This window comes from Capsicum annuum, chromosome 1, assembly GCF_002878395.1.
Source record: "Capsicum annuum cultivar UCD-10X-F1 chromosome 1, UCD10Xv1.1, whole genome shotgun sequence".
Taxonomy (NCBI): domain Eukaryota; kingdom Viridiplantae; phylum Streptophyta; class Magnoliopsida; order Solanales; family Solanaceae; genus Capsicum; species Capsicum annuum.
Window position 1 is genome coordinate 1,393,682 of NC_061111.1, and position 26,531 is coordinate 1,420,212.

The 26,531-nt window shown below is 33.2% G+C and overlaps 1 protein-coding gene across 3 annotated transcripts; it reads right to left on the reverse strand.

Moving 5' to 3' along the window:
• LOC107864089 (auxin response factor 9) lies at positions 1-5,353 on the reverse strand. Of its 3 annotated transcripts, none has more exons than XM_047413926.1 (14): positions 4,905-5,353; positions 3,774-3,889; positions 3,299-3,397; positions 3,163-3,222; positions 2,893-3,048; positions 2,715-2,799; positions 2,536-2,626; positions 2,263-2,427; positions 2,022-2,135; positions 1,843-1,915; positions 1,606-1,759; positions 963-1,498; positions 670-857; positions 1-561 (listed from the first exon to the last, which is right to left on the reverse strand). In XM_047413926.1, exons 1-14 carry the CDS (start codon positions 4,963-4,965, stop codon positions 477-479), a joined length of 1,983 nt encoding a protein of 660 aa, XP_047269882.1. In that variant the 5' UTR covers positions 4,966-5,353; the 3' UTR covers positions 1-476. The 3 variants fall into 3 exon arrangements, with proteins under 3 accessions (XP_047269882.1, XP_047269891.1, XP_047269886.1); XM_047413935.1 differs by having other exon boundaries at positions 3,774-3,841; positions 4,905-5,344; XM_047413930.1 differs by having other exon boundaries at positions 3,774-3,883; positions 4,905-5,344.
• Between the last annotated feature and the right edge of the window lie 21,178 nt (positions 5,354-26,531).

Here is a 26,531-nt window from a genome sequence, read left to right on the forward strand (position 1 = left end):
TACCGGGCAATGTAGACCATCGCGTTTTATTAAAATGCAGCTGCCCATCAACAACAACATGATGCATTACATTTCCAGAAGGCTGCAAATACTTACAGGTTAACATAAACAAAACACACTACATAGAGACCACCAGACTCCCCATAACAGACACCCTTAACTAGTTATTCACAACTTGCTAGTACTATCCCTATACTAGTTTGATCCTTCTACAACCAGTTAACAACTTACTTAACAGCTAGGAGAAGGCTGGAATGTCCTCGATGACAGAACCATGATTCGTTCCAGCAGAGACTAACATAAAAAGGTACGAAAGAACAAGCTTCTACGCGGTGCTATGTCAACATCATCCCTTCATTCTGTGCTGTTGTATCTGCAGAATGAAGTTGAAAGGTAACAAAATGATTCACAACTTAGAAAGGCTGAGTCCTGACTTTCCTCATCTTCAGCTTTATTATTTTGAAAGCTGCCGCGCTTTAACTGTCTGCACGCGACAGGGTTAACTTCTTCATATCTTGAGTTGAACAAATGAAAATCCTCCTCACCACATTGCAAAAGTCTCTGCAGTTCAGTGATTGAGCAATGTTAAACTACAGGATGTAATGGAGATCTGGTGTGATGATTATATATATTTCAGTCGTGAATTGTTAAAGGCGAGAGAGAACTTACTGCCATGGATAATCAGCCATTAGCATCATATCACCTTCATCATCTGTAAACACGATATCCCACTTGTTTCGTGAGTGAAGTTCGCCTTGGATTTCAAACATCTCCTCAAGCTCCTTTGTAAGCTCATCGTATCCTTTCAGTTTGGTTAAATCCACTGCACGACCAACAGCTACCCCTTGCATTTGAACCTTCTCAAGGGATTCCACATGCGAAAACATGTTAAGAGTTTTAATAATAGCTTTCGAGGCAATATTAAGTTTGTAAGAATGTAACTCTGGCTTTTGATTTAATACCTTTGTGCGAGTCCTGGTGGAACAACTCGGCTTGCTTTGAACCTCCTTGAGGAGTACCTGCAAATGGCTTATTTGATCTTTAAGGTCAATTGAAAGGTCGGAGTTTTGATCTGAGTCACCAGCAGGCACCGTGTTTGGAGGTGCTTTCTCTGCAGAGCCACAAGAAATAGTGGCTGGCTGTTGCAGTGGGGCCTCATTAGTACCGATTGAGGAACTTTTCAAGTCGATACCAAATAGTCTACAGGTTGTTACATTATCACATTTCCTCTCATCAGCAGAACCAACAATCGGCTGATTAGTCCCTAGCCCATATTGCGGGGTCAAAACGGATGGAAAACCAGACAAAGCCGAGGCACTTTTACTATCTTCTGCCTCATCCACAAGCATACTCGACAGAGCATTTAAATGAGCAAGCGGCCAACCACCCTCTGCATGAGACGCTAATGTGCTAGTACTGTTGTTGATGCCAGAGGTGTTAAACTGAGGCGAATCAATGGAAGGATTCCAAATCGCTGATACAATTGAGGATGAAGGTTCTAGCAGGAAAAGAAAAGCAAAATAATCAAGAAAATGAAAATAGAAATTATATGTCCGCAACCAATACATGAAAAAAGACAATGCTGTTGAGAATTTTCGTTCGGACCTGATATTTTGATATCAGTATGTAGCCGATGCCTTTTGTTCTTCCCTGCGATTGAGTGGATAAGGGGATCTGGGAATGGAGACACATAAGGTTCGATTTCCCAAGGAGAAACTCTGTCAGGCCTTAAAATGGACGCAGGCTCGTCCCATTGAACCTGGAACACAAGGAGATAATGGTGATTAGAAACTGAACCTAAAGAACATTGCCGAATATAAATGCTCAACCGAAGACATCAACCTTCAAGGATCGCCACTTAGAATGTTTCCATTCAGAGGAAAGATCATCAACCCCAACTATAGTGCCCATATATCTGAAAAATAATAAAGAAAAGCACATGAAAACCCCAATCTGTCAGTACTAAGCAGTTGGCAAATAAAAATCTAATTCAAAGACTTCTGAATATCTGATATCACTACCTTCTCTCAGGATTCTCTTCCGATTCAAACTGCATTTTAAATCGCGTGCCAACTGAATATCCACGTTTAACAGCCTCTAAGTATTTGTTGACGCCAACGAGGAACTGAGTGGTTCTGAAGGTTTTTTGTCACAGCAAAAAATTGAAACAGCATATGAAAGATTTAGTGTGTTTCTGGCATGAAAGTGACCGCTAGTTTATAGAAGGATGATGATAATAGAACGGAAATGTATGTGACAAACCTCGGTTTGTAGTAAACAACAAACATCGTGTGGGTTGTAACAGCATGAGATGCTGTAGCTAAGACCCCCAGATGCATACTCTGTCTTGACATCACTGATGACGGCATTGAGCTTTGCTGGCGACCAAGACGTTTGACCCCAACTCGTAGTTCTCCATTCTCACCCCTAGACACAACATACATTATCCATCAAATATGATTGTCAACAAACCAACATTAAGTGTATGCAAACAAACTCATACTCGTACGAGAAACCGAGACCAAATAGAGTTACCTCAAGAATACAAAAGAATCCCCAGCCACTAATCTCTTTGCAGAAACAAAGGTACTCCATCCTGTGGTAAGCAAATGCCTACGAGGTTGACCTGTTAATTAAAACAACAACGTGTGAGTTTTGACCTTTATAATTACACGATAAAGCTTCACTAATATCTTCTATTACACACTACAAACCTCTAAATATATGTTTGAAGTGCCACTCAACATTATGAAGGTCTTTCGCGATCAATTCCTGAGTCGGAATCTGCTGGTTCATGTCCTAACAAAGCATAGCAAGCGCGATAACTAATTCATTACTTCGTCAAAAGGACCAATAAAATGCCCCTATCTAAAAGGATCACGGTTATATTACCAGGGGAGGAAGGCATTCATTAGCATGCTTCCTTAAAACAGAAAATCCACCATGAGTGCTCGTATCGGAGGCAGTCAAAACCTTACAGAAGGAATGAACTTTAGGCCTTGCAGGCACTGGAGGGGGTGGTTCAGGACGATTCGGCTCAGGTGCCTCCTATTAGATCAACCATTACAACCAAATTGATCAACAAATTATAAATGCAAGTAAATAGAATGTAACAACACAGATTTTCAAGTAAGAAGAAACAGGTTCTTTGTAACTTCTTACATCTGGTGCCACTGGCATCAAAGTGATCTGTGCATATAACTCATCAGTATCTTCCTCAGCCTACAACAATACAAAATCATAAGACAATGTTTGGATGCAATACTAAAAAAACATGAGTACAATTTAGTAAACATACCAGGAAATGAATGTGAATAACACGACAAAGGATATTCGGTTTGAGACTGAATGATGATGGAACTCTCAAGTTCATTTCTTGATTCATTGATGTTTCCAGCTTTCAACAAACCGAAAAAAAAAGTTGAGACAAATAAAGAAAAGACACAAACTTTACAATCCCCAGAAATAGCAACCATTACTAAAAATAGACATTCATTCATATAGAGAAACTCCATAACTCAAAACCAAGAACTTAGCTTTGAATCAACCAGATACAACTAAAAGGCTAAAACAGAAAAAAGTGAGACAATAAAGAAAAGACTCTAACTTTACAATCCCCAGAAACAGCAACCATTACTAAAAATAGACATTCAGATAGAGAAAATCCATAACTCAAAACCAAGAGCTTAGCTTTGAATCAACAAGATACACCAAAAACAGAAAGAAAAAAAAAGCCAAGAATTTATTTATTTAAAAAAAAAAAAAAAACTTACTTGTTCCATGTGACCTTGGGGGAAGTAGAAAACTCTTTCACCATCTTTTGGAACATCAACTAATTGACCTGCACACAACTTCCATAACTCATTGTACAGCTCATCTCTACCTGAAACTTTTCCACAAAAAAACCCACATTTTAAACAGCAATTCTTGAATTAAAATTCAAGAAAACTACAAATCAAATCAAACTTTGAGCTGAAAATTGCTTGGAAAAATTCTTAAATTAGAATTCCAAATAAATAAAACAAAGACAAAAAAAAATAAAAAAAATCAAACCTTTAGCTGAAAAAAAAGACACATTTTAAAACAAAAATTCTTGAATTAAAATTCAAAAACTTCAAACAAAAAGCAAACATTGAGCTGAAAAAAACCACATTTTAAAGTAAAGATTCTTGAATTAAAATCAAAGAAAAACTACAAGAAAACAAAAAAAAAAATCAAAGCTTTAGCTCAAAAAAGAAAACCACATTTTAAAACAAAATTCCTGAATTAAAATTCAAAAAGTTCAAACAAAAAGAAAAACAAAAATCAAACATTGAGCTGAAAAAAACCACATTTTAAAGTAAAGATTCTTGAATTAAAATTCAAAGAAAAACTACAAACAAAAAAAATCAAAGCTTTAGCTCAAAAAAGAAAACCACATTTTAAAACAAAATTCTTGAATTAAAATTCAAAGACTTTAAACAAAAAGAAAAACAAAAATCAATCCTTGAGCTAAAAAAAAAACAGATTTTAAAACAAAGATTCTTGAATTAGAATTCAAAGAAAAACTACAAATAAAACAGAAGAAAAATCAAACCTTTAGCTGAAAAAAGAAAACCACATTTTAAAACAAAAATTCTTGAATAAAAATTCAAATAACTACAATCAAAAACAAAAACAAAAACTTTGCGCTGAAAAATTGTTCTGCAAAAATTCTTGAATTAAAATTCAAAAAAAATACAAACAAAAACAAAAAAAAATCAAACTTTGAGCTGAAAAATTTCTCTTCAAATATTCTTGAATTAAAATTAATAAAATCTACCAGCAAAACTTAAAAAATAAAACTTTTGAGCTGAAAATTTTCTCTGCAAATATTCTTGAATTAAAATTAATAAAAACAACAAACAAAAACATAAAACTCAAACCTTGAGGTGAAACTTTTCTCTGCTGCTGAGTCTTACAACACCCATTATTCTTATTCGCCATGATTTCACTTTCTTTAATTCCAAAAAACAACCAACACCCACAATTCAAAATCAAGAAATTCACCACATTTCTTCTTTAGAGACAAATAAAACACCCCTTTATAACAAGAAAGAAAGTTAACAAGAGTAGGAGTAGTAGTACTGTTGGTAGTAGTAGTGCAATAGGAGGGAACAGCAACTTAAGTAAAAATATGTTTTAGAAAGAGAAGGAGAAAGAGAAGAAAAGAGAGTGAAATGGGGTTATAGAGTTCTCCTAAAAACAGCTTAATATATGGCTTCCTTGTTTTGTTGCTTTCTACCCCTCCTGCAGGCAACGTGCTTCTCTCCTTTTTTCACTTCTCTAGTGTGAGGGAGCATAGGGTGGGGTGGGGTGAGTGGAGTTCTTGTAAACTTTGGTTAGAAACTAACTGTAGTTAGTTTTATGTAATTGTGGGAATATGTTGGTTTGGGGGAACGGGAGGGGTGGGGTTCATAGGGAGGAGGGGGTTTGTTTGGGTTGGGGGAGGGGGTTGAAGTTCTTGTAACATGTAGTTGGAAATTAACTTAAGTTAGTTTTATGTAATTATGGAAACATATTGGTTTGGGGGGGGGGGGGGAAGAGGGAGGTGGGTGGAGTTCGTAACGCTTGATTAGAAACTAACTATAGTTAGTTTTTTTTTTTTTTTTGTAATTATGGGAATATGTTGGTTTTGATTAAATGGGGTGTTAGGGGGTGAGGAGATGGGGGATGGAGTTCTTGTAACGTTTGATTAGGAATTAACCATAGTTTTTTGTAATTATGAAAACATATTGATTTTGATTAGGTGGGGTGTTAGGGGGAGGGGGGAGTTTGTAATGCCTGATTAGAGACTAATCATAATTAATTTTTTGTAATTACGAGAATATGTTGGTTTTGGTAGGGGTGGGGGAGGTCTTGTAATGTTTGATTAGGAACTAATCATAGTTTTTTGGTAATTATAGGAACATATTGATTTTGATGAGGTAGGGTGTCAGGGGGTAAGGGTGGGGGTGTGATACAATAATGACAACGGAAACACGAAACAAATACCAAAACAATCTACTAGTTTGAAGAACCTATAAACCTATTTGGTGACCACACTCGGATTCACTACAACAACAACAAGAATGAGATAAAATGGTGTGTGTCAACACCAAAACAGCCACCCAAACTAAGTCACAACAACACAAGATGAAGATCAACAACAATATAAGAAGAACAACAAGAAACGGCTTCACTAGAAACAAGAAGAAACGGTTACAAGTTACAAACACTAATAAGATTACAATAAAAAGTAAACGGATAGATAGATAGACAATTACGGGTATAATCTTAAGAACCCAAGAGTTTATTCCACTCTTGGACCTTTAACACCACACACAATAAAAACCTATCTCTTACATGATACTAGATCGGATTCCACCTCTCCGGCATTGACGTTTCCAAGCAAACTCAATCATTAGTGAATCCACACTATTTCTTGACCTAGTTTCGGTTAGTGACTTTTTCAAGACCTAACTATGGTGTTTCAAGTCTTACAAGACTTACAAATATCATCCAAAACTAATCAAAGAATCCCTACATGGTTGTATTTATATCCTATTACAAATAAAAGGCAAAAAGGACCGAAAGGCCCCTTAAAGACTTAGGTGCCCATGAAGTGTAATATGTTGGTTGATTTTTAGTGCATTTAGGTCTCCTTTTGTACTTCAATTGCACACACCAAGTCTCGGACCCAACATGCACTCCCATAAGTCCATATCCATGATTATTTCCGTATCATCCTCTCCATCTTGAGAGAAATTTGCCCACAAATTCACGGCTTCACCTCGTTCAATCGGCTACTTCAAAAGAAAGCACTCAAAACAACCCACAAAACATGAGATGGCACAAAAACAGTCCACAAAAATCATGAGATGGCACAAAAATAGCCCGCAAAATCATGAGGAACCCGAGAGTACAAACACAAGTCTCAGGTAGTATCTTCATTTTGAATCTCGGTTTCCTCTCCATCTTGAGTTTTGTCTTCAATCTCATCCGAAGTAAGTCTCCTACCATTATACAAGCATCATTGTAGACTCTATATCCATCATGTTCCTTTCTACTAGTCTCCTCTACATGGACATGTCGGCTTTGGTGAAGTGGAGTTTCTGTTGAGAGGATTGATTTGGTAAAGTGGAGCTTCGGTTGTGGAGCTTGGACGGGAAGGATTTGGCTTCCAAGTCCTTTTTGTTGGACTTGATCGAATGGATAAGGGATTGACCTATGTAGGTCTCGGTTTGGAGGACATTTGGTGGCTTGACTTACTTCTATGTCATTTGGTAGTGGTCTTGGAGGATTGATCGTGCGAGGTAAAGCTTCAGAAGTAAAATCACGAGAATTCCTTCGACTCTCCACTCGATCCAACCTCTCAAGTATACTAAACATATCCGAGCCCAATTTGTGAAGACCCGCATTCGCCTTAGCTATTTCTCGGGCAATAGCATCAAGGTGAGCCAAAATGGTGTCCATTGTGGCAAAGGAGTTACCTACAAAATAGAAAATACGTTAGTTATACAAAACATTCCCACTCTCTCTTTTAATTCGTGTCACTAGGATCCCTCACACTCAATCTCACAAGTATTGTAACCTTGCTTGCACTCCGAGAGGTGTTGAGAGGTGAATCCAACATTGACAACAACTCCAAAGAGTAAGGAAAAAAAATACAAAGACGTTACAATGACTCAAAGGACAAAGACACACAAAGGAAAGTTAACACGAAGAACGGTTTCAAAACTAACTTACAATCTAGTGCTAGCTTGTAAATTAGTAATAGAATCAACAAACGAGACTAAAGAACAACAAATTGAAACTAGAACATCAAAATTTGAGCTTAAACATTATCGGTGAATAGTAAAAATATGACGTGGCAGCCACATATTGGTTGCGGTTGTTATCAAATTTTATTTTCCAATTCAAGTCTTAGTCCAATTGTAATTTGAAATTGTTGGGAATTGGTTAAGGAGGGAAAACAAGTCTTGAAATCCTCTTTCAAATTCAAAAAGCAAGACTTGACTTTTCTCCTTAAAACATGGGCCCCTTGTTTCATGGAAAGTGGTTGAGAAGTGATTGATATGTCTTTGGTGGTTGTAAAGTCTTGAAGACCAACAATTCTTACACCTTGTTCCTTCACTTTTAGGATCTAACACTTCACTTTATGTTTTATAATTTATGAAGGAGGTGAAGAACACAAGAACAATAACAACATTCACCAAGAACAACAACAATCTCTAAGAACAACCAACAACAAATCCACCAACAAATGGCCAAGTCTCCTTAGTGTTGTATTTTTTGTTTTAACAAGGGATGAAGGTTGTGATGAGCTTCTTGAACAATACAATAACCTTTCAAGAAACCACCACCACCCAAAACATCCAATCAAAGACACAACAACAAGTCCACACAGCCAAGAACAATAACAACAAGGCACAGCCTACACCTTGTTCACAACAACAACTTTCAACAAGTTCAAGCCCAAGTTTTGGATCTAAACTCAAAGTGCTAGTGAACAAGAAAACCAACACTCAGAAACAACTAAAAAAAATAAAAGACACCAAGATCTAGACAAGAAAATAAGAAAAATCTTGGCCAAGACACAACAAGAACACATTTTTGTCCGAGACACAAAATGGACAGATTTGGTCCTTTTTGGAATTTTTAATTTTGAACATTTTTTATTTTATTTTTTCAACTCTCAAGCCCAAGATTGATATTGTTAGAACAAAATCAAAGATTACTCTGATACCAAATGATACTATAATGATAATGAAAACACGAAACAAATACCAAAATAGTCCACTAGTTTGAAGAACCTGTAAACCTATTTGGTGACCACACTCGGATTCACTACAACAACAACAATAATGAGATAAAATAGTGTGTTTCAATACCAAAACAACCACCCAAACTAAGTTACAACAACACAAGATGGAGATCAACAACAATATGAGAACAACAACAAGAAATGACTTCACCAGAAATAAGAAGAAATGGTTGCAAGTTACAAACACTAACAAGATTACAATGAGAAGTAAAGGGATAGATAGATAGACAATTGAGGGTATAATCTTAAAAATCCAAGAGTCTGTTCCACTCTTGGACCTTTAACACCACACACAATAAAAACTTATCTCTTACATGACACTAGATCGGATTCCACTTCTCCAACATCGACGTTTCCAAGCAAACTCAATCACTAGTGAATCTACACTAGTTCTTGACCTAGTTTCGGTTGGTGGCTTTTCCAAGCCCTAACTATGGTGTTTCAAGTCTTACAAGACTTACAAATATCATTCAAAACTAATCAAAGAAACCCTACATGATTCTATTTATATCCTATTGCAAATAAAAGGCAAAAAACAACCAAAAGGCCCCTTAAAGACTTAGGTGTCCATCAAGTGTAATATTTTGGCTGATTTTTAGTGCATTTAGGTCCCCTTTTGCACTTCAATTGCACACACCGAGTCTCAGACCCAACATGCACTCCCATAAGTTCATATCCGTGATTACTCCCGTATCAGGGTGGGTGAAGTTTGTAACGCCTGATTAGAGACTAATCGTAGCTAATTTTTTGTAGTTATGAAAATATATTTGGTTTTGGTGGGGTGGGGTGGGGTGTTAGGGGGTGAGGGTGGGGGGAGTTCTTGTAACGTTTGGTTAAGAACTAGCTATATTTAGTTTTATTTTTATAATTATGGGAACATGTTGGTTTTGGTGGGGGTGGAGTGTTTGGGGTGAAGGTTGGGCGGGTTGGAGTTGGTAATACTTGGTTAGAAACTAACCATAGTTAGGGGTTGTTTGGTTGGAGATAAGTTATCTTGAGATTAATTATCTCGCGATTAGATATCCTAAGATTTGTTATCTCACCCACAATTTTGGGATAACTAATTTCGAAATGACTTATCTCATGCATTTATCCCAAATATGAATAACTTCATTATAAAATTAATGTCGAGATTAGTTATTCCTTATTTCTTGTACCAAAAGGGCTCTTAGTTTTTTCATAACTACGGGAAACATGTTGTTTTAGGTGGGGTTGGGTGTTGGGGTTGGGTGGAGTTCGTAATGCCTAGTTAGAAATTAACCATGGTTAGTTTTTAATAATTATGGGAATATGTTGGTTTTAGTGGGGTGGGGGCGACTGGAGTTTGTAACTTCTAGTTAGAAACTAATCATAGTTACTTCCTCCATTCATCTTTACTTGTCTACTATTGACTTAACGCACATCTTATGTAGTAACAATAATAATAGAGTAATTTTACTATAGCATTCTTTAAATATAATAAATTAAATTTAACATTTTGAAAAATGTATTGGGTAATGAATAATATTTACTAATAATGATAAAATAGATCCAAAATGGTAAAATTATCTATTGATTTTTCAAACCAGACAAGTATTATTGTACGTCTATTTTTAGTACATTGAACTAGTAAAAATGGACGAAAGAAGTAATTTTTTATAGTTTTGAGAACGTGTTGTTCTTGGTGATGACATATTTTTTGGCAGAGAAAGTAGTGTAATTGAGAGTAGACTGTCGTTTATTGAGTTTGTTATTAACGAAGCCAAAATATAATTATGACATTTTTGTCGGTGATGACATATTTTTTGACGAAAAATGCATAGTAATTGAGAATAGACTACCGTTTATTGAGTTTGTTATTATCGATGCCAAATATAATTATGATATTTTCTTTTTTTTCCTCATCGGTGTAGTAAGGGAGCAGGGTGGGGTGAGGCGTTAGGGGGTGGAGTGCATGGGGTTAGTAACGTCTGGTTAGAAACTAACCATAGTTACTTCCTCCGTCCTATACTAGTTAAAAAAACTATTTGAAGTAAGTTGATCAACTAATATGTGACGGAGTGTGTAGCTTTTTGTAATTTTGAAAACAAGTTATTTTTTGTGATGACAGATTTTTTGGCGGAAAAATAGAGTAATTGAGTATAAACTGTCGCTTTCTGAGTTTGTCATTAACCTAGATAAATGTAATTATGACGTTTTTATCTTTTCTTATCTGTATAGCATAGGGAGCGGGGTGGGGTGGAGAGTGGGTGGAGATTTTTAACGTTTGATCTCTCTAATGTGAGGGAGCATGGGGGCGGGTGTTAAAGGGTGGGGGTGGGTGGAGTTCATAATTCTTAGTTAGAAATTAATCATAGTTAGTTTTTTGCAATCATGGAAACATGTTGGTTTGGGTGGATGGGGTATTAGGGGGTGAGGGTAGGGTGTTTGGGGATGGGTGGTGGAATTCTTGTAATGTTTGGTTAGGAACTAGCTATAGTTATTTTTTTTAATCATGGAAACATGTTGGTTTTGATTAGATGGGGTGTTAGGGGGTGAAGGGGTGGGTGGGTGGAGTTCCTTATGTCTGGTTAGAAATTAACCATAATTAGTTTTTTGTAATTATGGGAATATATTGATTTTGGTGGGTTGGGTTGTTATGGGGTGAGGGTAGGGTGCTTTGGGGTGGGGGTGGGGGTGGTTAGGAACTAACTATATTTTTTTCTTCTTAAAAAAAATTATGGGAAGATGTTGGGTTTGATGAGGGTGGGGTGTTTGGAGTGGAGGTGGGATGGTTGGAGTTTGTAATACCTGGTTAGAAACTAACCATAGTTAGGAGTTGTTTGGTTGGAGATAAGTTATCTTGAGATTAATTATCTCTTGATTAGATATCTTGAGATTAGTTATCTCACCCACAATCTTGGGATAACTAATTTCGAAATGAGTTATCTCGTGCAATTATCCCAAGCATGAATAACTTCATTATAAAATTAATGACGTGATTAGTTATTCTTTATTTCTTGTACCAAAAGGGCTCTTAGTTTTTTCATAACTACGAGAAACATGTTTTAGGTGGGGTAGGGTGCTGTGGTTGGGTGGAGTTCGCAATGCCTAGTTAGAAATTAACCATGGTTAGTTTTTTGTAATTATGGGAATATGTTGATTTTAGTGGGGTGAGGTGGGGGTGACTGGAGTTTGTAATCTCTAGTTAGAAACTAATCATAGTTACTTCCTCTATTCATTTTTACTTATCTCTAATTGATCTGACACACAACTCATGTAGTAACAGTAATAGTAAAGTAGTTTTACTATATTATCTTTGAATATAATAAATTAAATTTAATGTTTTGAAAAATACATTGGGTAATAAATAGTATTTACTAATAATGATAAAATAGATCCAAAATGATAAATTATTTATTATTTTTTCAAACTAGAAAAATATTACTGTACATTTATTTTAAGTACATTGGACGAGTAAAAATGAACGGAAGAAGTAATTTTTTGTAATTATGAGAACATGTTGTTCTTGGTGATCGATGACATATTTTTTGACGGAGAAAGTAGTGTAATTGAGAGCAGACTATCGTTTATTGAGTTTGTTATTAACGAAGCCAAAATATAATTATGACGTTGTCGGTGATGACATATTTTTTGACGAAAAAAATAGAGTAATTGAGTGTAGACTGTCGTGTATTGAGTTTGTTATTACCGATGCCAAATATAATTATGACGTTTTATCTTTTTTCTCGTCGGTGTAGTCGGTGTGGTGAGGGAGCAGGGTGGGGTGAGGTGTTAGGGGGTGGGGTGCATGGGGTTTTTTGTAAGAAGGGTGGTATTATAAATTTATCCTTTAAGATACTTTATTAGAACTTTACAAATTACTCCTAGTAATTATCTACACTTTCAAGGAGAATTAATTGTAAGGGTGGAACAAAAAAGAAATACAATTAATTCTATCTTAATTTAGTAAACACCAAGTAATTGGGACAACTATTTGAAGTAAGTTGATCAACTAATATGAGACGGCGTGAGTAGTTTTTTGTTATTATGAAAACAAGATGTTTTGTGACAATGGATTTTTTGGCAGAAAAAATAAAGCAATTGAGTATAAACTGTCGTTTTCTTCATTTTTCAATTATGATGTTTTTCTTTTTCTTTTTTTATCAGTATAGTATGAGGAGCGGGGTGGGGTGTTGGTGGGTGGGTGGATGGAGATTTTGTAACGTTTGATCTCTCTAATGTGAGGGAGCATGGGTTGGGGTGTTATATGGTGGGGGGTTAGGTGGGGTTTGTAGCACTTTGGTTACTTTCTAATCATAGTTACCCTCTTCGCTCCATATTAGTCTATCACTAGCGAATGTTATTTCTTTTAGTCGTGCAACGAACGTGTTTTTCTCTTTTTTCATCTGTGTAGTGTGAGGGAGAATGGATAAGGTGTTGTGGAGTGGCGTAGGGGGTGGGGTTCATAACACTTGGTTAGGAACTAATTATAATTACTCTCTATGTTTCATATTAATTGAATACTTTGCTCTTTCCCATGTTTCTTAAGAAATCATCAATAATAAGGATAATATTACCAATTTATCCTTTAAGATACTTTATTGCAACTTTACAAATTACTTGTTTACAGTTTCAAAGATAATTAATAGTAAGGGTGAAATGAAAAAAATACAATTAATTCTATCTTAATTTAGTAAATGATCAATTAATTTGGGACAACTATTTATGTAAGATGATCAACTAATATAAGATAGATGAATTATTATTATTATTATTATTGTAATTATGGAAACAGGTTGTTTTAGGTGATGACGGATCTTTTCACTAAAAAATAGAGCAATTGAGTATAAACTGTCGTTTTTTAAGTTTGTCATTAACGAATATAAATTTAATTATGACGTTTTTCTCTTTTTTTATCAGTGTAGTTTGAGGAGCGGGACGCTGTGGGGTGTTATGGGGTGGGGTCGGTGGGGTTTTTGTAACGTTTGATCTCTCTAGTGTGAAGGAACATAGGGTGGAGAGTAGCTTACCCCCTCTGTTTCATATTAGTCGATTACTAGCGAAAGTTACTTCCTATTACTCGTGCAAAGAACGTGCTTGCCTCCGTTGGTGTTATGGAGTGGGGGTGGCGTGGGTTCATAGTGCTTGGATGCTTCGATAGAAACTAACCATAATTACTTCCTTCGTTCAATTTTAGTTAATTTCATTATAGTTTATACTCTTCATGAAAATAAATAAGACGGGTAATTATGAGGTTCTTTCTCCTTTTAATTTTTTTTTAAATTAAAATATTTGTAAAATTATTTATTTACCGTAATAAAACATTATCATAAATCGATAAAAGAGTATATTATTTTCTTACACAATTTAGTTTGTTAAGTTGTGATATTAAGTGGGCAACATATTTTAATTCCTTAATGTGAAGGAATTCAATTTTAACAATAGCATTTATGAATAAATATTGATTTGGTTCACCTCGAGTTCTCTATACATGCAAAGGGAGAATCTTGTTGGAAAATTGATTTATGTCCTTTTGAGCGGAAAAATAACACTTAATTTCACTAATAATAATTATACTGCTGGATATTGGTGTTAGTTTATTTTGCATGCTGTACTAGTTTATACGAATTTATGTTTTGTGATTTGATATACTGTTATCGGTTCTAAGCTGGGGGTCTGTCGGAAACAGTCTCTCTACTTCTTCGGAGATAGTGATATGGTTTGTGTACACTCTATACATTTGGTATGTTGTTATTATTGTTGTTGTATTACTCGTGCACACACCTTTTAATTTTTTATTTTTTTTTTAATTTTTCGTTCCTACCAAACAATACAACAACAAAACTAATATTTTTGGCGGAACATCTAAAATTACAATGAAATGTATCCTTGGCTAGAGATTTTGTGTTTGAGTTATGTACATAAAGTCGTCTTTTTAACCACGAAGGAAACTAACAATTTTTGCTCTTCGAATGAACATTTTTTCATAATTTGGTTATTATGTAGTAGCTCGCAAACCACACCTGTTATGTAAATTGCACTAAGCAAGCCCCATGCAACAAATTCATGGCTGAACGATAGGCAGAGATACTGAATTCAATTTCAGTTTTCAACATGAGAGACCTACCTCACAACCACTCAAACATGTTCTAATAAGCAACATGAAGTCATCTTTAATAGAAAATTATTTAGGGCAAAATTTTCTAATACAATCTCAATTTAATTGAATTTTAAAATGAGTATCCAACATGAGATTAAAAAAAAAGAATTAAAAAAATTCGTAATTTTTATTTTTTATTTTTAAGGTATGATTTTGTGCTTGTTCGTGGGTGGGGGGTACTTTGACTTGCAGAGTTGCAGGTGAGGTGATGAGCCTTCTTAATTACTGTCTCAGCCACTACATCCTACTCCTATTTCATTTTTATGGGCTCCACCTCAACACGTGAGAACTTTTTTTTTTCTTTTTTGCCCAAACTTTCTTTTCCCTTTTTAGCAAAATAACCTTTTGGATTCTTGTACTATGTCGATTTTGTAAGTTGGACATTTTTATTTATATGTTTGTCATCTGAACTCCTAAATTCACTAAAAAATAATATTTCAAATTCTTTTTTGGTGAGTATAATACACTCTCCCCCACGTTAGCTGTCACGCCTGACACGTCTGTCACGTCATCAGTCACGTCATTTTTATTAAAAAAATATATATTACATTAAATTCCAAGTCATTTTTAAAATGCTACATAAAAAATTAAATATTAAAATTAATTTAATTAAATAAGAAAAAATTATAAATTGTAGAAAAATTTGAATAATTATGTTTTTATTTTTTCTCACAAATTAAAAATCAAATCCATTCCAAATAATTAAAATTCTTCTCCAACTAATTTAAATTTTTAACTACAAATTCATATATACAAACATAATAAATTTTTTATTTTTAAATTTGAATATTTTTAACAAATTCACTTTTTTCAAGCGAAATTCACTATTTTTTTTCAATCTTCACTATCACTCACTTTCAATTTAAATTTAAATTTTAATCCCCCCAAAATAAAAAGATGTCAAATTTAAATTTTCATTAAAAAATGAAAAGAATTGAATTGAGAGGGAAAATTAAAATAAAAAATAAAAAGTGAACGTGTGGGGGGGAGGGGGGCTGGAAGAGGGTTGGGGTAGGGTGTGGGGGCTGGGGTGAGGTGGGAATGGGGCTGGGAGGGGTGTGGGGGCTGGGGTGAGGTGGGAATGGGGCTGGGAGGGGTATGGGGGCTGGAGGTGGGGTGGGAGGGGCTGGACGGGTTTGGTGAGGTGTGAGGGGGTGGGGACAGGGCTGGGTGGGGTGTGGGGGTGGGGACGGGCTGGGGGGGGAATATATTTTTATTTTTTAAAATTTTTAAAAAATATATAAATTTTTTTAAAAAAATTTAAATTTAAAAAGATGGAGAGAAAAAAAGGACCTTTTTTATTTTTTTTAATTTTTTAAAAATATTTTAAAATTATTTTTAAATTTTTAAAAATATTTTTTAATTTAAAAAGTTGGAGGGAAAAAAGTACCCTTTTTTAAAAAAAAATTAACATGTTTTTATTTTTTAAAATTATTTTAATGTAAAATTGGTCAAAAATTGACCTCCACTCCCACCCCAGGTGAGTGGCTACACTCTCTTTGTCCTAATCACATCTGACCTTGCCACATAGGTAAGGTCAACGGTCAAAGGGTGCAAAATGTTGCTGTTTGATGAGTTCAAGGGTCCAGATGACAAACATGTAAGTAGAAGTGTCCAACTTACAAAATTGACATAGTACAGGGGTCCAGAAGATCATTTTGCCTTCTTTTTTCACCTCAAGTTTTTTTCTTTTTTGTTTCCCAAGTTATCCCCCAGTCCGACAGGCCAAGAACTAATCCTCTGCGGATCTGAACTTCATTATAGGGTTTGCCGCTGACCAATTGGTTGCTGCATGTACAAGGCGGGAATCGAATCTCCGACACTTGCTTAAGTGACCTAGTAAGCTAACCACTAGGTCAACCAAGCTTGGTTTCACCTCAAGTTTATTGGTAAATTAATCGATCGTCAAAGCGAATATATATATGATTATGAATAGATAAGTATAATTTATTTTTAATTAGAGATTTTATATTTAAAAAGTTAAAAATAAAGCACTCTACTATAGACATTATTTTATACTCGCGGTGGAGGTAGTATACAGCATGTGAGTTCGATCAAATTTAATAATTCTAATATAAATAATGTATCTATGTTTAGTGTTTAAAATTACTAAATATGTAGAAACGGAAAATTCAAAACTCAATTACTGAGGCTATTCTAGAATAAGAAATAATAAACTTTAAATGCTAATTATGCCTCTTTTTAACTTTAAAGTGCTGATTTAAGTATACAAGAGTGCGTTAGAGAGAAGAGAAAAGATGGATTGAATCAAATCGAGAGATGAATAATAGGTCTGAGATCATAACTTGAAATACTTACAATAAATTTAATGTTGAAAATCTTAGTAGAGTAAATTCATAAAGATTAAATTTTAAACCTATCTATAATTAGAATAATAAAAAAGCTCTTAGTATGATGAGAAGTACCATCCATTCATAATTAGAAATTCGGTAGCTTACATCCCAGTCCTAGTGAAAGTAGTGACTAGAGCTATAGCTTAGTGGAGGATCGAACACAGTTAGTTCTTCATATGTCGTTTACATAGCTTACCGAATCAGTTGTGATATAAATAATAATGCATTCATACATCAATTGTCTATTCAACACTCTTATATTTGAACTCCGAAATAAAAAAAAATTCAATATGAATCTAAATTAATTAGACACAAGAATAAACTCATATAATAATAAAATCAAAGAGAAAGAGATGGTACAATCAGGGGTGGACCTATGATCTATTTTGTGGTGCTTCGATACCCGTTAAATTCGACGTAAATTATATAAAAAATGTATAAAAATTAATATAAAGTTTATAAAAGCACCACGTAGATCATATTGAACCTTAAAGTTTTTGAACATCAATAAATATAGATATATATATATATATGTATATTTGAACCTCCGAAACACTCACAATCTTTAAATCCTGAATCAGTCGCTTAGTATAATAATATTGTGAAATTAAAAAAGAAGAGAAAATATGGTCCCAATGGGGGTACAATGTATAATCTGAATATGTATTAGTAGGGGCACTTGTGACTTGTGAGGTTAGTCATTTTCCAGTGTCTGCTTTGTTTGGGACCATGGGCCCTACCTGTCCTACTTCAATTGGGAGCATCAAACGACGTCGTAATATAGGTGGTGCAGATATAGTGCCTTTGATAAGTCACATTTTGCAAGTCTAATAATGCCCAGTCTGAGAAATGTCCTTTCCTGTTTGATATTGTACTATGGTACAGGTGGATAAAAAATTTATGACATAAAATATGAAATTAATATAGTTTATGTTATTGATGAAATAAAGAATAATAATTTTATGAAATGTACGAGCTTGAACTTTGCACATCTTTAAGAAGCAATGATTAACGTAGAATGTATTTTATTTGTTTGTGAGATTTATCCATTTCGTGTTTGATTGGTGAGATAAAGAATGAAAAGAATAAGAATTTCATAGGATGTACTCTATTAGTCCGTTCCTTTTTATTTGACGAGTTTGAACTTTGCACATCTTTTAAGAAGAAATGATATATTGACATAGAATTTACTCTCTTCATTTATTGTAAGACTAATCTGTTTTGTGTTTGATTGTTGATATAAAGAATAATAATTTCATAGAATGTAATCCATTCTCTCGTTTATTTTTGCTTATTAAGTTTGAACTTAGTATGCCTCTTTATAAGAAGCAATGATTGATATGAGAGTTTTACCACAATATTCATGTTAATTATGTTTAGTTTTAGGTTAAGAATAATGACTTAGATAGAGGATAAAACATGGGGAAAAAAAAATCTCTTAATAAATAAAAAGTAAATAAAATGAAAATACGGGGTATATATTTTCAACACAGTGAACAAATAGAAGTCAACAGGAGCAGGGGCGGAGCTACATAGATGAACCCCTTCGATGGAAAATTATATTATATATACATGGTTAAAATTACTTTTTATGTATATATAATAGATGTCGAATCCCCTTCAGTTAGTTCGAATATTCACTTGTGAATAGTGTCAATCTTGGCTCCGCCACTGAGTAATAAAAGTGGAACTCGTACCATGCCATGCACACGTTGGTATGTGAGATGAGATGGAATAGCAATTTCATAGGGCAAAATGTGAGATAAATTTATTTTGTATATTTTTTTTGGTTTCCTATCCGGTGTTCGGTATCCGTATTGGAGTCCCGATTAATTCGGATCGCGCGTTACAGGGCCCATTAAGATGGCAGTGCTCCCAACAGAGTTTTCTCTATACCCAGGGTCGAACCCTCGACCTCTAGTTAAGAGTGGAGCAGCCCCATCCACTGCACCACAACCCATGTATAAGGGGGTTAATAATATCTTGCAAATATTGCAATGTAGTAAAATGAGAGGATTAAGTATATTTCATGTAAAAGGTATGACATTCCAATTTATGAGATATTCAAATCAGTTTTATCTTACATTAGAGGTTATTTGAGTGCTTATTCAATGTATTAAAACTTGATAGTATTAGTAGTATTTTTATACAATGAACCTACTGTCCAGTGGTAAATTTAAGAAATTATATAATATAGTACTAGTATTTTATATTTCATGGGATTCAAACTTAAAATCTTTCTAAGATATCAACTTTGAAAACCTAAATAAAAAACGAATTTTATATAGAAATTTGAAAGATGGAGTGGAGTGCTTGAGAAGGTGACAATTCCATTTGTTTCTTAATAATTTGTGGGATATTTTATCCCTACGAATATACCTATTTGTTCATGCTTATTTTGACATCTTCTTTTCATGTCTACAAAATTTATAAATTCATGTGATTATGTTAGAGTTCGTGTCCTACTGATTATCTTATTTTCGTCTATTATTTATTGATGGAACAGGTTGCATGACGTGTTTCAAGGAAGCAGTAAAACAGAAAGTAAAGAACACAATGATTTTTACGTGGAAAACACCCGGCTCAAAAGGTAAAAAAAATCACGAGCTGCACCTCTACAGAATTTAACTCCAACTTCACTAAATAACTCTGAGCCTCAACAACGACTGATTACAAAACTCTTGTAACCAACAAATGGGAATCATAAACTCTGATCCCTATATCTCAACAACTAGGAATTATAAACTCTAATTCATTTAACTCAATGACTAGGAATTATAAACTCTAATTCCTAACTACACACACACCTCCCAAGGTATGCGTTCCCAAAGTCTTTGAGTTTTCCCCAACTCGAAGACTATCTCCTAATTCAGTTTATAACACACTGAAACTAATATTACACCAATAGTTCAAACACAATGAACAACTCTAAAAATCAAAGCTAAAACTCTTAGCTGGATTCTATACTTAGGACCTGGTTCTTCAATGTGTTTCTTCAGTGATTGAATAGCATTTCGTGAAGTCAATTTGTCGATTGTGCTTTTCTGCTTTGTAAGTGCGTGAATTACTCTGAATGATGCATCTTCTACTTAAGCACATCTCTCCAAAGAGTTATTCTTTAGTTTATACTCCCCCTTTAATCAAAACTCTCATTACATAGAGTTCTACTTCAAGTGAGACTCCTTCTTCTTGTCTCCTTAGTGTTGTAGCCAAACTTCAACTCTTTAAATCAACTTATCTTCAAGTATTTTACTCAACCACAACTTCTTCAATTTCTCACGTGATCAGTAGCTTGAGTATATCAGAATTAGGCTTGCTTATTCGTTCCTGACTTTCAGCAATCTTTGTCTGCATCTATCAGTAAAATCTGAAACCTGTCTTCCTATGCTTGAACCAGGTCAAGTAACATGTTCCATTCATGTGTTAGTCATCAAAAACTTCACTGATCTAACAAAGAGTCCTTCAATTTATATGTTTCCTATCTTGCGTAGGCATCTTCAACCTGCAGAATCTTTCTCCTTCTACACGTAGAACTCTTTAGGATATGCTCAGAAGTGAAACTCCTTCTTTATGTAGGACTCCTTTTTCAACTCAACTTGTTTTCCCTTATCATCAAGTGTTTGAAACAAATTTAACTTGTTCTATTCCCCATGTGATCAGTAAGTTGAAGTTTTCCGTTGCACTGAATTAATTTATATCAACTTGTTTCATTCATATTATCATTCATCCAAACTTTAAGGTTCCAACAGATTATAACACATAAATAAAATAACAATAACATACATTCAAGTCACTAACAAAGGCAAACTTGAATAAACCTATTCTAATTTAATTAATCATTTCATTTCTGATGTCCCTTTCACTCGATTAATTTGAATTCATTGAACGAGTAGCTCTTTTACCAAAAGAGATTTTGCACTCACAATATTTTAATTATTTCTCAAATAAAATTTGTATTTAAATATAACGTTCAACTACTTGTTATCATCCCATCGCATACTTTGACGATAATATATATATATATACAAAAAAAAAAGGTGTAGTACTAGAGCTTATTGTGGCTTTGGTTCCATTTGAATAATGACATCAGAAAACATTGTTCCCTTTGAGTACAGTAAACTATAATAATATGATCCAATATTGAAATATATTCTCTCTATATATTTATATTATTGTCCTTGAAAAGCCAAAAATGTATAAGTAACCTGGGAGGTACATTCATGTCATTGTCCCAACTTTCCCCATCCCATTGGTCCAAAATATAGAGACAAAGACTTTTACAGAATTTAAATTTTATAAATTTAATTATTAAGATTTCAACATTATAATTTATTATCCATTTCTTTTTGTGTGGTTTTTCATTCAGTGTTTAGTGTCTGAATTGGAGCCCGACTAATTCGGATCGTGCGTTGCAAGACCTATTAAGGTGACAACGCTCCCAACAGAGTTTTCTCCATACCCAGGGTCAAAACCTCGACCTCTGATTAAGGGTGGAATAACCTCATCCACTACACTATAACCCATGTTGGTAATTTATCATAGTTTTGAATTCTTATATATTATCTATGCAATTTTAGATTTGTTTTTTTTATGCATAAATTTATACTCTAGGTCGAAACACGTGAGAAAAAGAAAAAGAAAGGGTAAAAAGATGGTGGGTACAATGACATCATATTCATGACTGATTTGTACAAATATCTTTTTCTTTTAAGTCATCACTTTTTATTATTTTATTTTTTAAAAGTTATACAAATAGCTTTTGAAAATTTGTCTTTTCCCATACGTTAGACCTTGATCTAATATTAGCTCAAATATTATTTAAACTTATAGATGAAAAACTAGATTGTGATTTAATACAAGTAATAACTTTTAAAGTTTTAGATCATGGTTCTAATATTTTCTTATAATAATTTTTGTTTATTAGATATATAATGCCATGAAACTTACGTACGTTAATGTATATTAATCATCATCTTAAAGATGATATTATTTTTCTAATATATAGGGTGACAATATTCTCTATCTAAGCTATTATAGATGATTGAATAATCAACCCAATAACTAATATAATGAGTTTCGAATTAATAAAATTCAAATCATGATTTCCTCCCTGATCAAACTCAATCTATTTGACTTGTAGTTATTAATTAATTTTGATGCTAGAAATAATATAGATTATGCTAGTTAGTTAAAAACATCACTCCATTAATTAATTAAGTACTATTTAATAATTTAGAGATGCCTAAAGAGCACTCAACATGTCAGCATAATTATTTTAGGCTCTAATGAGGATCATCAACATAATAAATTAATAACATCATTAACATAAACATCTAGATTAGGATAAAAACTTATCCGCATCCGATGTATACATCAAATTAATGTTCTTTATCATAATTAAGTGATTAAATTAAGTAAAATATTTGTTAATTAATCATGATAAAGTAAAATGAACGCTAAATTCAAACACATGTCATGCATGTATTGGCTTGGTGTATACACCGAATACGTGTGAGTTTTAACGATTAGATTAGGGTCTTGATAAACAAATTAAGAATTTTATTTTTTTAAAAACATTAGAGAGGACAAAGAATATGGGGACAAACCAATAGTATTCTATTTATGTGCATTCGTGCGTATGCTAATCCATAATTAAGCAATTAAATTAAGTTAATTATGCCTAACTTTAACGATTGACACCTGTATTTTTGTTTTAGTTAGGAGTTAGGACTAATCACTTACTATTTTATTCTTTTAAAAAGTTAATTAGAGTGACCATTCTTTTTCTGAAGAGGTAATATTCCCATCTTCATTTTTCCTTTATCCCTTTTGTTTTACTCCAATTTAGATGGGGTACGAACAAAAGTATAATTTATTATTACTTTTTCACAATATTAAATGTCTAATTTAGTTTTATACTATAATTTAGATCCACTACAATTACGTCATCATTAGAAAAGATAAGAAAATAATTACTTTTACTAGAAAAAAAAAAAACAAGAATGACATGTCAAAAATATGAGAATTGATAACGATGTCATTGTTCAAATATTTTTACTTTTATAGAAAATATTATTATAGAATATAACTAGAAAATCAGTTACAATAACTCGATCGTTATGATGAATTTAATTGCATACATTCTAATTTCAATGTGAAACATCGATTTTAATTTTATAAAAAGAATTACTTATGCAACTAACCAAAATAATTTATCATAGAATACAATATTAAACTTATATTTAGAAAAAAATAGTCAATAATAAAAAATTATTATCTTTACATTTTGGGTTTTTGTATGAAAGATATATTCATAAATATACAATGATGACTTCATTTTGAAGTACAACAATGTAGGAGAAAAGGGTACTACTTAAATTATCTATATCTTTCATGCCTAATTTAGTTTTATACTTTTGAGTCTTTGTCAATTTATGTGCCTATCAACTTTATTTTATCAAAAAATATGTTGGGCCAATTTCAAGAAAGAAGTGTATTTTAAATTGGAATAAAAATTTTGTTTGATCTTTCATACTAGAGAATTCTTGTCTTCTTTAATAATATTAGGTAATTTTCCATTATGAAATTGACTAATGTGCTATAAAGAAAGAAGATTTTCCCTAGATGCTTGGAAAAAAAAGTGTAAGAAGGTTTGATTGGTTCACCATAACAAGAGAATTTTTTCACAAGCCATAGTGAAGATTGGGTAAAAATTTACAAGTAAAACATTTAGTAACTCCGGAACTATGACCAAATTTGTTATGACACATTCTAACTTCACGGGGGCCCTATTATTCCTGAACTAAATTTCAGCATATTTTTGTCATCCTGTTTAGCTGACGTGACATCTTTAACGTGAATCCTATTTTATGTAGTAAAGATTCCACGTCAGCACAAAGGTGACAAAAATAAGCTAAAATTGAGTTCAGCGGGGTAATAGGACCCCCTGTGAAGTTGAAATGTATCGTAGCAACTTTGACCATAGTTCGAGGGGTTATTAGATGCTTATCTCAAAATTTATCAGATATTTTTATCAAATTAATGTATTTAAGCATGGGTGTTTCATATAAATATTTTATAGTTAACTTAGTTATAGAGTTCAAATTTTATCGATGAATTTCATTATATTATCAAATAATTTTATCCGTGGAATTTGAAACTGCATAATAATGAGAAATTGTCTGTTAAACATCTTTTCGAGCCCAAAAAACCTTGCTGTATAATTAAGAAAACTATAGAGGATTAGTTAATGGGACTAATGATGTGATTAGAAATGATTAGGAAATAGAGGCTGCTTTATTTTACTGTTTAAGTATTAACTAAGGGACAAGATTAAAAAAAATGTCTGCTTCTTTCATAGGTAACTATAAGATTAGCTGTTAAAAAAGAGAAGATTAATCATTGGTTTAACTAAAAATTATTTTTAATTATAGGACCCCCATGTGGAGACCAATTTGGTTGGTGTTTCATAGCTTACCTTAGCCTAAAAATATAGTAATTTAATTTCTTTTTATTTTGTCCCCACATACTTGAATTGAAAGTTAGGCCATTGTCCTTTCTTTTTCTTTATTTTCCAACCTTCAAAATGAATAAATAAATATAAATTTTAATACTAACAAATATAAAGTGAGAGAAAATTTAAGACGCTTCAATTCAGTAGAAACTTATATTAAAAAAAATAAGGAATTTGAAGCACCACCAAGAAATGAAATTAAATGTCCTGAATTTGAACCGTGAAAATGAAAAAAATTCTCTGAAGAAAGAATTTTTTTCTTCAATATGTATACGTTATGAATCTAAATTAATTGAATCGATGAGTTGCAGAACTCGAATTGTTATAATAAAAGAAAGTTTAGAGACATAATTTAGGTTGAATCCATGTGAAAACAATCATGGGGAAAATGAATATTTAAATCCAAGTAGATAATTTAATTAACTCTATTAAAAAGGTTTCTTCCACATAAGCAAAAGGATGATTAGATAGTAATAAGAAGTCACAAGGCAAAAAGGATGAGTAAAACAGGTAGAAACTCGAACTATGATCAAATTTGTTGCGACGCATTTCAATTATATGAGGTTTCTATTACCCCTTGAACAAGATTTTAATGTATTTTTGTCAACTTTTTTAGTTGACGTGATACCTTTTGTCATTCTTTTTAGCTAACATAACACTTTTGACGTAAATCCCATTTTATGTAATAAAGATGCCACATCAGCATAAAAGAGCGATAAAAATACACTAAAATTGAGTTAAGAAGAGTAATAGGCGTCCCGTAATAAGTTTGATCATAGTTCGAGGGCACTGAATGGTTATCTTCAAAAGGATAAATATACTAAATATATTTAGTGGGATGTTGGTCTCAAGGGTCCAATAAATGTTGACCTTTATTTTGACCATAAATAAAATATTTCAAGATTTCACTAAGTATCAAAATCTTCTAATTTTGGTTAGGGGTTTGGACTTTTGGCCCAATCAATTATCTAAGATCCAATGGACCCCCAAAAAATTTAAGATTTTTTTTCCCCCTTTCAAATATTCATTTAATTTGTTTGACAATCTTTATATAAGATTGAAAGGGACTTGTTCCTATAACCTAACCAAGAATTTGATTTGTGACATGTTCCATTTTAGGTCCTCCAACTATGTTCCTTTATTACAATATATACAACATACGTTGAATTGACTTTTCTAGGTATATCCTATAATAGTGAATATTCTTTAGGTATCAATCAATTTATCATTTTGGATCCGCCGTGAATGATATCGTAACGAAATTCTCGACTTGAGAAAAAAATCATGAGGCAGACAGATGGTCAATAAATTTCAAAGTCTGAGTTTAGTTTTTTCCTATGTAGTGGAATTAAAGGTCTTCGATCTTTTGTCACTAAGCTCATCATTAATCTAACTAAATTTTACTAGGTGTCTCGAAAGTAATTAAATTGATTAAAGTTTTAATCTTGTATACAAGAGTGGAAGATAATGTATAAAGATGGTATACAAGACAGAAGAAACAAAGACCATAGTTTTTTTTTTCTTTTTTTGTTTCTCATCCGGAGTTTGGTACCCGCATTGGAGCCCGACTAATCTGGATTCGAACCTCGTAGGGCCCATTCGGGGGAAAACGCTTTCCATCAAGGATTTTTTCATATTCAGGGCTCAAACTCGAGACCTCTGATTAAGGGATGAACAACCTCATCCGCTGCACCATATCCTTTTATGGTAACGAAGACC